The 13,528-nt window shown below is 49.4% G+C and overlaps 3 protein-coding genes across 4 annotated transcripts in view; 1 reads left to right on the forward strand and 2 right to left on the reverse strand.

The window, feature by feature from the left end:
• Positions 1 to 2,613, reverse strand: part of CCPG1 (cell cycle progression 1) — a 43,093-nt gene extending 40,480 nt beyond the window's left edge. Inside the window, exon 1 of the mRNA XM_055129270.1 lies at positions 2,455 to 2,613. The gene's annotated coding sequence lies outside the window, so the exon portion shown is untranslated. The remainder of the gene's footprint in view (positions 1 to 2,454) is intronic.
• Positions 2,614 to 2,760: 147 nt separating this feature from the next.
• PIERCE2 (piercer of microtubule wall 2) lies at positions 2,761 to 8,269 on the forward strand. Its single transcript, XM_055128107.1, has 2 exons — positions 2,761 to 3,005; positions 7,791 to 8,269. The coding sequence occupies exons 1-2, from the start codon at positions 2,998 to 3,000 to the stop codon at positions 8,137 to 8,139; spliced, it is 357 nt and encodes a 118-aa protein (XP_054984082.1). The 5' UTR covers positions 2,761 to 2,997; the 3' UTR covers positions 8,140 to 8,269.
• Positions 8,270 to 11,542: 3,273 nt separating this feature from the next.
• The window catches only part of DNAAF4 (dynein axonemal assembly factor 4), a 52,888-nt gene continuing 50,902 nt past the window's right edge, over positions 11,543 to 13,528 (reverse strand). The window contains exons 8-9 of one of the 2 annotated variants that reach the window (XM_055127866.1): positions 13,371 to 13,476; positions 11,543 to 12,028 (exon numbers count right to left, since the gene is read on the reverse strand). In XM_055127866.1, the coding sequence (XP_054983841.1) occupies positions 11,916 to 12,028; positions 13,371 to 13,476 (219 nt within the window). In that variant the 3' untranslated portion in view covers positions 11,543 to 11,915. The remainder of the gene's footprint in view (positions 12,029 to 13,370; positions 13,477 to 13,528) is intronic. The other variant, XM_004601661.2, reaches the window with a different exon arrangement.

Here is a 13,528-nt window from a genome sequence, read left to right on the forward strand (position 1 = left end):
GAATGGGCACTGGTGGAGCGATGGGGACTCGATCATTGTATGACTGAAACGTAACCACGAAAGTTTCCAAGTCTGTAACTGTATCTCACAGTGATTCATTAAAATAAAAATTAAAAAAATAAGCTCGTTTTCTTTTTTTGTTTGTTTGTTTTTTGGGTCACACCCGGCGATGCACAGGGGTTACTCCTGGGTCTGCACTCAGGAATTACTCCTGGCGGTGCTCAGGGGACCATATGGGATGCTGGGATTCGAACCCGGGTCGCCGCATGCAAGGCAAATGCCCTACCCGCTATGCTATCACTCCAGCACCAAGCTCAAGTTTTCTAATTCCACATCTCTTCAAGTGAACAGACCCATTTCTGGTTCTGTTTTAAGTACTGTGTTTTGCAAAACGATTGTCAGATAGTTTGGGCATATTGTATAGCTTCACACATAAAACTTAGAGCACCACACTCCCCACCAGGGTCTGCTTCCCTGTCCCCGTGGTCATCCCCCTCCCCTCATGTGCAAGGTTCCCACCGAAGACCAGTTCAGAGTCTGCTGCCTTCAGACATTTGCTATTCCCTTATGCTTCTGACTGGACGAGAGATCCTTCGTTGTCTGCCCCTCTCCTCCGAAACTCTCCAGATTCATCCCCCGATTTCGCCGTTCTTACAACAGTCCTCCAGTGCATCCCACTGAGAATAAGCAAACCCGTCCTTTATCACCTAATGAATTTGCAGGGGTAGTCAACCATTGCTGCCTCACCCGGAGGAAACCTTTGTCTTATTCTACTGGAGTGAAAGAGATCAAAGAAAGATGCGCTGTGCAACTGCTGAGAATTACTGCCAAGTGCCTTGACTCCCAGTCCAAGGACCGCTGTTCTCTCCCCAGCAATGCACATTTCAATGTGCCACTTACCTGATGTTATTACTGCTTGCTTTTATTTGGAGAGGAGGCTTGAGGCTGGGGGTGGGGAGCACTCCCAGCAATGCTCAGGGGTTATTCCTGGCTCTGCACTCAGGAAATACACCTGCCGGGGCTCAGGGGACCATATGGGGCACCATATGGGGATACAATCCTAGCCCTGTTGTTTGCTTTTCATTTTTTTAAATTATAATACTTTTATTTAGGAGTGGAGCAATAGCACAACAGGTAGGGCATTTGCCTTGCACACAGCAGACAGGGGTTCCATTCCTCCACCCACCTCGGAGAGCCCAGCAAGCTACGGAGAGTATCCCGCCCGCAAGGCAGAGCCTGGCAAGCTCCCCGTGGCGTAATCCATATGCCAAGAACAGTCACAACAAGTCACATTGGTGCCCGCTCGAGCAAATCGGTGAACAACGGTATGACAGTGCTACAGCGCATTACTTCCCCATCCTCAAATGTGAAAACTAATTCGATAGCTTCTCCAAGATGCTTAAAGGGTTAAAAAAAAAAAACGATGCATGCAAATAAGTGTTTGCTTGCTCATCCTCTTAAAGATCAAGGCTCAGAGTCACCCACCCACCGGGACCAGCATCTAAGGATAATCCCCCACCCCACCCCCCCAGCCAAGCTTAAGTCAGAGGTCAGCGGGTGCGGCGTGGCTCAGGCAGCAGCCCAGCCCCTGGAGGGGGAGCCCCGCGGGGAGCAGACCCCCGGACTGCACCCAAACCAGAGCACCACCGCAAGGTGCGCTCGGGACGCTTCCAGCGCCAGTGACCTTAGTCGGAGGCAAATCTAAAATTTCCATTAACGAAGCGTCTATTTTAGCTGCCCGAAGTGTCCCGTTCGGTCGGTGTTTCCTTTCCCTCCCCTTGCGGTTCTGGTCGTGCTGTCATGTCCAACAAAGCTGGCAAAGGGGGGGGGGGGGGGTGCCAATTGCCAATTTCACCTCCTCCACGGAGGACTCGAACTGGCTGCCGAAAGGAGCCAACGCAGACCCGCACACGGGTTCGGAACCGGGCGGGCGCAGCATCGGACCGGGCCGGGCGCCCGGGGATGGGGGTTGGGGGGGGCCGAAAGCGGGCTGGGGGCGGGTCGGCGGGGAGGAGCGGGGGCTGGAGCACTCCCTGCAGGACTAGAATTCCGCGATGCATGTGTGTCTCCTCCTCTTCCCACGCGTGGCATCGCGGAGCGCCGGCGTCGCCCCGCCGGGCCGCCCGGTGACGCACGCGACACCCTACCATATGGGTCCCCGGGCCCCCGGCTCCCAGCTGCAGGACCCCCCCCCCCCCGGCCCCGCCAAAGCAGGCGGCTGGCAGCTGCAGGGGTGGGGGCGCAGGGCCCCGCGCGCCCGGCGGGTGCACGCTCGAACCCCGAGCAGGCCACCGAGGCAGCCGCGCCAACCTGACAGCGCGCCCACGCCCGAGCAGCCGCTGCCCCCAAGGCGGTGTCGCCGGGGTGGGGTTGCGGGGGGGGGTTCGGCCGCGGCCCGACAAACCCGCCGCGACTCCTCCGCTCTGCCGGGGTCCCAGCCCGCCCCGGCCGTACCTGCCAGGGGCAGCGAGCGCCGCCACCTCCGCCCGCTGAGCTGAGCTGGGCTGCCACGGCGCCGCCGGCGGTCACGGCTCTGCGCGCGGTGACGCCTCTCATGAAAACAACAACCTGCTCGCGGCGCTCCGCAGCCCGGGAGGCGGTGGCCGGCGGTGCGCCGCGGTGCACGCTGGGACTTGTAGTCCAGTCGGCCCCGCGGGGCGGGCGCGCCGCCGCCGGAAGGACAACAACTCCCAGGGGGCAACGCGGCCGGCAGCCGCCCGGCGCAGGAAGCTGGGACGGGAGGCCACGAGCCTCACAACATCCGGGCCCGGCTCCGGGAACGGGGGGGCGGGGTAGCGCGGCGGCTGGTTGCTATGGAGACGGCGTCTCCAACCGCCGACCTTAGCCGGGCTGCTTGGCTTTGACCGCGCCCGGGATGATGGGATTTCGGCTTCTCTGCCGCCGAAATTAGGTGTGGGAGCTCGCTGTCCGCCTTCGCCGTGCACCGAGAAGAAAGGATTACGTTTGCCAGGAACAGTAAAGGAGAAAGGGCCGAGGATGACTGAGTACGACTGGCGGGATGGAGGCGGAGCGGGGTGCTTCTGGTGCTGACTTTAGGTGCTGGGAGGTGTGGGGTGGGCCTGGGGGGCTGGGTACCCACTTTCCTTTGGCAACGCCTTGGGGGTGCACGATTGCACGTGTGCGGTGCGGTGCTGTGACCCAGCTTTGGCGCTTGAGGTGGTCGGGGTGGTCTGCACACGGCCGCGATGGCTTTGCACGGAAAACGGCAGGAACGGGAGTCAGTGGGTGGGCACTTGCCTCCCAGGGGGGAAGCCCTGGGTTGGATCCCCCGAAACTGCAACAAACAGCGTCTCAGATGATGATAAAAAAAAAAAAGTAAGGTGAAGGGGCTGGAGCGATAGCGCAGCGGGTGGGGCGTTTACCTTGCACGCAGCCGACCGGGTTCGATTCCCAGCATCCCATATGGTCCCCCGAGCACCGCCAGGAGTAAATCCTGAGTGCATGAGCCAGGAGGAACCCCTGTGCGTCACCAGGTGTGACCCAAAAAGCAAAAAACAAACTGACAAAAAAAGTAAGGTGAAATGATGGTGAATGATGATTGACACCTAGGTCCCAGTTTCCGCATTGTGCGTTTCAACCAATGTATTCAATTCTGAACCGAGGGAAGGAAAAAAAGAAGTAACTCACATATGCACGTTTGAACTCAAGATTTCAAGTTAAAGAAGTCCCTGACCTTGGGGGTGTTAACTTTGCTGTGAGGTTAACTGGAATAATTCAGGAATTCAAATGAACTGGGTTAGGTTGTTAAAGAGAAATCTAATTAGGACCAGATCTGAAACTCGGAAAACTTTGTTTACACTTAGACACTAGCGGTCTGTAAATAAATATTCATATCTACGTGGCATATTCGATATGCCAAAAACAGTAACAACAAGTCTCACAATGGAGATGTTACTGGTACCCGCTCAAGCAAATCGATGAACAACGGGAGGACAGTGCTACAGTGCTACAACACTAGGGTTTAAGGGTTTAAGGTTAGGGGATTTATGTTTACTATAGTATTTATTTATTTATTAAGACTCTATTTATTTATTTATTGCTTTTTGGGTCACACCTGGCAATGCACAGGGGTCACTCCTGGCTCTGCACTCAGGAATTACCCCTGGCAGTGCTCCAGGGACCATATGGGATGCTGGGAATTGAACCCGGGTTAACCACATGGAAGGCAAACGCCCTACCCACTATGCTATCACTACAGCCCCTTTACTATAGTATTTAGAACTTCCTTTTCCTCCCTTCTGCCCTTCCTCCCACATCAAGGTAAGTGTTCTAATAATGAGCCTCGGATTTAGAAGTCCTAAAGGATCTCAGCCTTATTACAAAAATATTCTGTAGTCCACAAAGAAAAACGGTCTTGAATTTGGTGACTTAAAGTCCTCTTTGTCTGTTTTTGCTTTGTATGGCCTTGCATGCAGCCAACCCGGGTTCGATTCCTCCGCCTCTCTCGGAGAGCCTGGAAGCTACCGAGAGTATCTTGCCCACACAGCAGAGCCTGGCAAGCTCCCATGTCATATTTGATAAGCCAAAAACAGTAACAGGAAGTCTCACAATGGAGACATTACTGGTGCCCACTTGGGCAAATCGATGAGCAACGGGATGACGGTGATACAGTGATACCAGAACTGTACTCAAAGCTTATTCCCAGAAGTTTTTCAAGGAACATAAGGGGTGCCAGGGATTGAACCCAGGTCAGCTGCGTGCAAGGCAAGTGCCTTAGCTGCTGTCCTCCTCTCTAATCTGCCTTTTGGTTTGAGCCACACTTGGAGTTACATAGGGGTTACTCCCGGCATGTACTCGGGGGTCAGTCCCGGTGTTCTTGGTGCCAGGCTGAATCCAGACCTCGGGCATGCAAAACATATGTTCCATCCAGTTGAGCTATCTCCCCAGCCCTTAACAGGCCTACTTGGACACCGCTGAGAGCAGTTACTAAGAGCTGTATCACAAGTAAAGGGCCTTATCACAAGTAAATATATGCTTTCCATTATGCTTTTCCGAGAACTGGAACTGCGTCTGTTTGGAAAGCCCTGCTCTCTGAGTCCACAGGCTAGAACGGTCCATTTCATCCGTTTCCCTCTTTGCTCTGTTTATGGACAGGGAATTGAATCCTGGTCAAATGATTTCATCTGTGACACAGAGCTATTATCAGTGCCAACACCAGAATCCAGAACCGAAGACCTAATGTGTGCTTTTTAGAGCACTCCCGGCAGGAGGCATACAAACTGGCTTCCCCCTGGGTATAGGTGTCACATAGTCTTGTTAGTCCGGGTCCTTGTGGCCTTCTGCACATTAGAAACTCCACGGCCTTACTCTGCCTGCCAAAGACCCTTCTCCCAGCCACATGGTCAGCCATCGCTTTCAGGACAGGGTAGCCCAACACACACAGCATGATCCAGGCGTCAGCCGCATGAGCACCACACAGGGGGCTTTGTTACTCTGGGGGTTCCAGAGGGTTACTCTGGTTCAATCCCCAAGTACCACTATGAGTGCTCCCTGAGCACAGAGCCAAGAGTAAGGCACTGTGAGGTTCAAAAATCAGAGGGAGGGAGGGAGGGGAGGAAGAGAGAGAGAGAGAGAGAGAGAGAGAGAGAGAGAGAGAGAGAGAGAGAGTCAGAATCTGGTTCCAGCTCAGGCCTGAGTCAGAATGTGTTGTTAGTTTGTTTGTTTGTTTGTTTTGCTTTTTGGGTCACACCCGGCTATGCACAGGATTTACTCCTGGCTCTGCACTCAGGAACTAGGTTCCATCCCGTTGCTCATCCCATATGGTTCCAGCCCCAGAATGTCTGTTTTGACCAGATTCCTGGATATTTCTTTTGCACGTGAACAGAGCACGTGCCCCCTGCCAGAAAGCACTTCTGTGGAGACTCTGGTTCCAGGAGTCAGCCTGGACTGCATCTCTGATCAGCAAGCCAAGGGCGGCACGTTTGTCTCTTCAAAACAGCAGTTTCAATCCCTTCTGATGTACACTGGCTTTTCTGAGTCGAGCGGGCACCCAGGGGGCTGGAGTGCACCCCAGGCTTCTTGTCCCCCAGCAGCAGGCCAGAAGCAGCCACCAAGCACAAGATGGGGCCCCCCAAAGCAAAAACCAAGAGCTATGTACTGGGATTTCTGGGTGATACAGAAGTTTTATTTTTAACTTTCTGCAAACCCTTCATTCTGTTTTCCACAGTGGCTGTATTAAGTACACAGACTCTCTTTTCTCTTTTCTCTCCACATCTTCCCTAGCACTTCTCTCTAGAATGTTTGTTCACTAAAACATCCATGAGGTGATTGATTCTTCACCGTGGTTCAGGTTTTGTTGCTGGGATCTGGGCCGCCTTCAGCGAGGCTCAGGGCTGAGCCCTGGCTTGATGTATGTGGGTGGCTCTCGGTGGGTGGGATTGGGAGTGGGGATTGAAAATATTTTAAGGGGCTGGAGCAATAGCACAGCGGGGAGGGCATTCGCCTTGCACGCAGCCGGCCCAGGTTCGATTCCCAGCATCCCATATGGTCCCCCAAGCACCGCCAGAGCTAGTTCCTGAGTGCATGAGCCAGGAATAATCCCTGTGCATCGCCGGGTGTTACCCAAAAAGCAATAAATAAATAAATAAATCACTTGTAGTATCACTTGTAGTCCTGTTGATCTTCGATTTGCTCGAGCGGGCACCAGTAACGTCTCCATTTGTCCCTGTTGCGTGCTAGTGCAGCCCAAATAAATAAATTTATTTATTTTAAATAAATAAATAAATATATTTTAAAATATTGGGGGTGGTGATGGTGCTCTGCAGTACCTTGGATAGGGCCCCCGCCCGCTGCATGCAAAGCACATGGAAACTCTATTGTGATTTTGCTTGACAGGTCCCTGACTATACGAGCTTAGAGTCTGTCTAGTCAGGTCCTTTGTCAGTCACCTCTACGACTCATACACACACCCTGATCTACAGCATTATGGGTTACAATATGCAGTTTCAGGCATACAGGGCTCAGCTCCACAGCCAACACCCAAGTGTCTCAAGACCCCTCCCCAGACCTTTCCCCATGGCAGACTAAGTTTTGTAGCTCCATTCTTTTTTTCTTCTTGGGTCACATCCGGTGATGCACAGGGGTTACTCCTGGCTCTGCATTCAGGAATTACTCCTGGCGGTGCTCAGGGGACCCGGGAATCGAACCCGGGTCGGCTGCGTGCAAGGCAAACACCCTCCCCACTGTGCTGTCGCTCCAGATCCTGTAGGTCCATTCTTAGTGCCTGTTGCATTTGGCCATTTTTTTATTCCCTTGCTATGTTTCTCTGTATCCATGCATATGACAGATCATTATTTATTCAGACTATAACTTTCATTTTTCTTTTTTGCTACTGAGTTCCTTTTAATTGTCTGGATATTGAGCCATTCATCAAATCTACGGTTTGCTGTTATTACTTGCTGGGCACTTTTAGTCCCATGAGACTAAATGTTTCCCATGATCCCACTTGTTTCTTTTTTTCTGCTTTCATTTCTTGTGCTTTTGGTGTCATATCCAGAACATAGATTGTGTCTTGTTCTGTGTGGGGTCCATAGCTGGCAGCCCGAGGGGATGCCACTGGCAGTGCCAGGACCGAACCCAGATTTCCCACATGCAAAGAGATCTCTCTCTCCAGCCTTGGTTTCAGTTTTCACATTCACGTCTTTAATTCATTGGGAGTTAATTTGTGTTAGTATGACATACATACATATATGCGCGTGTGTGTGTACACATATATTATGATTCTGGCCGCAGAATTGAAAATGATTTAAAATGATGTGTTTATATTTTAGGATAAACACGTCAGCTTCAAATTCAGACGCAGAAACAAAGCCTGACCAGCTGCGTCCTTGCGTGAACCCTGGCAATCCCGTCTTTTCCTGCATGTTGGACCCAAAGAAGCTCCTTACCGCTACTTCCCTGTCAGAACCTAAGATGATTCTGTATAAGACCAATTCAAGTGATTATGGTGAATTTTTACCAATACCACAGTTTTTTCCCTGCAATCATAATCCAAGGGCATTTGCATTTTCAAATCAAATCAGCAGTACTGGGTTTTATCAAAATAATTCTCTAAACACTGGACCAGACAGAACCAGAACCCTTGATTTCCCTAATTTTCAACACACTATATGCCACTGAATTAATAATAATAATAAAAAGTTAAATCTTTGTGTTACCTAATTTGGAAAGATGAAGACTGGAATCCTAGAACATTTCGAGAAATAAAGTATTTCAATTGGCAATGGAATGACAGCGACTTCTTATAAAATGTTCAAAATAGAATCGACAAGCATTTGAGTGCAACCTAGTTTTATTTAATATATTCCAAGAACCTGAAACGGCTTTCAGGATCTTAAGATGATCAAGTATATTTATCAAGACAAAGGACGACAGGTGCTCTAAGAGAAACAGAAGATCCTGGGTGCTGGGGCAGTTTAAGGTGTAGCCAACTCAGCTGGTTGAGTGTAGCCAACTCAGCTGGTTGAGAATTGCCAGGACCGCATGGTGGTCCCGACCCCCCAACAACAACAAAAAATCTGACCGGTAATTTTGTTTGAGTTTTGTTCTTTATTTTGGGGGGCTATATCAGGGGTGTTCAGGACTTACTCCCTGGCTAGATCATCCCTAGTGGGGATCAAGGGAGCCTATGGCATGCTAAGGGGATCAAACCCGGGTGGGTGGCATGCAAGAGAAAGGTCCTATTCACCGCACTCTTTCCAGCCCTCCATTTTTGCTATTTCAGCTAATGGCTCAGAGCTTAAGAGAATGTTAGTTAGGAAGAGAAGGGTTGTTCCCTCCTTTAGTAAATACTGATTTAACACCTACCATGGCAAGCATCGTGCCATAAAACCAGAAAAGAGAGTTTTTCTTGGCTCTGAAGATAAAATAGTAGTTAGAGCATATGAAAGACCATGCCCATTTGAGGGGGGCGGGGGTCACGCCTGCCCAGTGCTCAGAAGTTACTCCTTGCTCTGCACTTAGGAATTACTTCTGAAAGGGCTTGAGGGACCATATGGGATGCGGGGATTGAATACAAGTTGGCTGCATGCAAGCAAGGCCCTTCCCCGCTGTACTGTCTCTCCAGCACCGCCATGCCCAGGTGGATCCCCAGCTCCTAAGCGTTGCCAGGCGTCACCAGGGGTAACCCTGGAGGTTCCCGGCACTGCTGTCGTGGCCCTTCAAGTCCTGAGCAGCATCACATACTTGTTCCTAGCACTGGGCTGCCTGCCGGCTGCCTTCGGGGTGCTGGGAGTGTACAGGTGGGAGCCCGAACTCCCGAAGAAGATAACGCCTCCCGTTTCAGGGAACAGGACCGGAGGGCAATGTGACTGGCAAACCAACAATATGTGATAAAGTGTGAAACGTAAGGTATGCAAACTGTGAGGACAGAGAGACATCGAGTGGGTGAGGCCCTTGCTTTACATACCGAGACAGGGGTTCGATCCCCAGAACCCCATATGGTCTTCTGAGCACCATCAGGAGGGATCCCCGAGTGCAGAGAGAGCCAGGAGTAAGCCCTGACAGCCAAGTGTGACCCGGCCCTACCCTGGAGGTCGGGGAGCCTTTGCCCCTCCCCCGAATAAAAAGGTACGAAAATAGTCTTTCAAATGCAGAGAATTCCTCAGATTGAAATAAGACAGGACATGCCTCTGGAAAAGGTAAAGCCAATTACTGGAAAAGTCAGGTCAGGGAGAAAGAAGAATATTTATGACCATTCAAAGGTGTGGGAGAATCTGGCTCATTTTCACAGATGCAATTAGTTTCACGTTTCTTTAACACAGAGTCTGAGCAGTGGTGGGGCAATTTGAAGATCATTCTTCAAGCTCGATCCATTCCATCTATACAAAACTGGTTGTTGTTGTTGTTGTTGTTTTGGTTTTAAGGCAACACCCAGAGGTGCTCAGAGGCTATTCGTGGCTCTCTGCTCAGGAGTGACCCCTGACTGCCACCCTCAGGGACCTCTGTCGTACCAGAATTTGAACCAAGGTCAGCCACATGCAAGTCGAGCACCTTGGGCTGGAGTAAATATATAATAGGTAAGGCCTTTGCCTTGTACGTGCCTAACCCAGGTTTGATCCCTGGCACCACAGGAGAGAATCCCGTGTACGAGACCAAAAGTAACACCTGAACACAGCCAGGTGTGGTGCCTTGCTTCTGTGAAAGACTTCTTGTTGCGGGTGTGCTGGTGGAAGGTCGAAGATACCATCTCTCTGAGCCCCCCGACGGTGTTCAGGGGACCATATGGGATGCTGGGAATCGAACCTGTGTCGGCTGTGTGCAAGGCAAACGCCCTACCTGCTGTGCTATCGCTCCAGCCCAGTTTAGAAATTCTTATCCCGGTTCCTCCTCTTTTCTCAGGCTCTCCACCGTCCTCTGGGTGGACGGTTCTGCTTCGGTTCTGCCTCTCCAAAGAGCTCAGTGTTTATTTGCTTTCCACAAAGGTTCCAACCTCCCTGCTTCCAGACGGCTACAGGCTAGTCCCTAAGCAATCGCTTTAAATCACATTTTGGTTTTATTACTTCCAGAAAAACTCACCGCCAACTCCCCTGACTGCTGCAACAAACCGTCTTGTGCATAATCTCTCAACACCAACTCAGAAGTCACAGAATGGCGCGAAGCAATGCCAACATCAGTTTTGTTTATGCTGGGCCCCACCTGCAGGGGTCAGGGCCTTCCGCAGAATGGGTGGGGCTCACCGGTGATCAGGGACGTGCCCTTCTAAAGGTCCCTTGCATGCAAACCATGAGCTCAGCCCCCTGTTCTCACTCTCCAGCCTGACTAGCATAAGATTCTAAATTAGCATTTCACCTTTTGCTTACTTTTTTTTTTCCCCTTGGGGAACTTCAAGGTATTAAAAATAGACTTACTGGGAAAATCAATCTTCATCAGACAGTGCGATGAAAAACGGTCCATGTTTAGGGGGAATGCTGCCCATAACATTTATTTTGCAGTTCCAGGGGATCAAATCCAGTATCTCAGAGATGCAAAGCTACCTCCCAGCCCTCATGCTACCCAGAACCGCACACGACTACAAAGGTTAGGTTCTGGTGCAGGACAGAGAGTGCAGGAGGGAGGGCACTAGCCTTGCACATGACCAACCCGGGTTTGGATTCGATCCTGGCATCTCATATCCCCTGGGCACTGCCAGGAGTGAACCCTGAGCACAGCTGGGTGTGACAACCCTGTCCCCACCCTGCAACTAAAATAAGATTCTGTGCATTTATGTGCTGTTGTTGTTTTTTGTTTTTGTTTTTGTTTTTTTGCATTTGGGGTCACACCCGGCAATGCTCAGGGGTTACTCCTGGCTCATGTACTCAGGAATTACTCCTGGCGGTGCTCAGGGGACCATATAGGATGCTGGGAATTGAACCCGAGTTGGCCACGTGCAAGGCAAATGCCCTAGCCGCTGTGCTATCACTCCAGCCCCCAGATTCTGTGCATTTAGAAGCTAAGTGACAACATCAATATCTGCCTGTTAGCCATTCAGATGATTAAAAATTTTATTTCATAAAAGCAAAACATTTTATAAACACAATCTTTTATTTAAAATTCTAAAAAAAAATAAAATTCTACTTTGTTCAAAAATAATCAGTAAGTATCCGAGTATTTATCATACCAGCAAATACTCGGTTGATTATAAGGACAATGTGATTAAGCAACAAATAATATAAGAATAAGTTAATATGAAGCAAAGAACTGAACAAAATTATTCTCATTTTGATTATTTAGAAATCATTCAAAGAAAGCATTTCATTTTGTAGAGATTTATAATAGTTTTCCTCTAGAGAACTAGAACAGCAGCAAGAAAATTATGTTGTATAGTCACTATTTATGAAACAGATACGTATTCCAGTACTCTCAGTTAATTTTGAAAAACTGAAAATACCTAGTACACACAGAGTTCCTTCTAGGTGTCAGTAAGACTTTAGTTCTGTTCCTTGGATTATATTCCGAATGTTCTCAGCATCTTTTTGTACAATTTTGTTGGACGGATCAATCTTAAGTGCAGCTTCATAATCCTGTAGGCCTAGATTTATAGAACATTAATGATCTAAGCAAGAGATTTTATAAACATATACCCTTAACAATATTAAAAATATAATAAGTGAGGCTGGAGAGATAATATAGTGGTAGGGCGTTTGCCTTGCATGCGGCCAACCCAGGTTCGATTCCCAACATCCCATGTGGTTCCCTGAGCACCACCAGGAGTAATTCCTGAGTGCAGAGTCAGGAGTAAGCCCTGAGCTTCTCCAAGTGTGCCCCCCCACAAAATCAATCAATCAATAAAAAATAATAAGGGCGTAGTTCAAAACAAGAAGCAACTTTTGGGTTTGAGGGTTGCTGAACTGGACTGCCCCTGGTGGTGCTCGGGGCTTACTTGGCTCTACGGATGCTCAGTGATCTGCCCTGAGCTCGGGGGACCATATGTGGTGCCCACCATACTATCTCTCCAGCACCATATTTTATTTCTGTTTATTTTTCCAACAATCAAACTCAGGGCTGATGCATGGAAAGCATGTGTTTCGCCACTAGGGCATGTACTCGTTCTTGACCCAACAGTTTAACTTACTTATACAACAACAACAAAAAATTTTTTAATGGGGGTGGGGTGGGTTGAGGCCACATAGGGTGGAGCTCAGAGGCCACTCCTGGGGATGCCTGAACCATTCAGTGCCAAGGATTGAGCACAGTCACCTCACATATGAAGCACGTGCTTGTGATTCACCCCTTTGAGCTCTTTTTTTTAAAAAAAAAATTTAATTGAATCAATGTGAGATAGCCCATTACAAAGCTGTTCATGATTGGGTTTTAGTCATACAGTGAGTCAATACCTATCCCTACACCAGTATATATTTATTTCCCAGCACCAATGTCTCCAGTTTCCCTTCCAGCACTCTCCAATTCCCCACCTCTCTCTCTCTCTCTCCCTCTCTCTCTCTCTTTCTCTTTCTCCCTCCCTTTCTCTCTTACACTCTCTCTCTTTCTCCATCTATTTCCCTCTGTATCTTTCCTTTTAGGCCTTTGACTCTTATCTCTGGTCCCCCAAAATGAAATTTCTCATTTGTTTGCTTTCGGGCCACACTCAGCAATGCCCTGGGGCTACTCCCACTGGTGTTTGGGGGCCCGTATGGCGCTGGGAATCAAAGCCACCCACACCCACATGCAGAACATGTATTTAGTCCACTAAATTATTCTATGAAATATTTTCATATTTCAAAATAGTGTTTTATTTTATTTAGATAAATTGCTTGGAATAAATTAAAGGTGAAAAGTATGAAAGAATGGAGATCTAAAAAGTCATTATCTCCAATATTCCCATTGTTTTAAAGCATCACCTGACACTGAAGCCTGCCCCATCACTCTCTTACCTTCAACGTACAGTTCCAGCTGGCAGAACGCTGTTCCCCGTCGTAGGTGGGCCTTCATTCTTGCACTAGCATTGTCCGAAACAGGTGGCATCAGTAATTCCAGTGCCTTCCCCAAGAAATGATTAGTGAAGATAAAATGTCTAACTTAAACAATACGT

The sequence above is a fragment of the Sorex araneus genome, chromosome 2 (assembly GCF_027595985.1).
Source record: "Sorex araneus isolate mSorAra2 chromosome 2, mSorAra2.pri, whole genome shotgun sequence".
NCBI classification, from domain to species: Eukaryota; Metazoa; Chordata; class Mammalia; order Eulipotyphla; family Soricidae; genus Sorex; species Sorex araneus.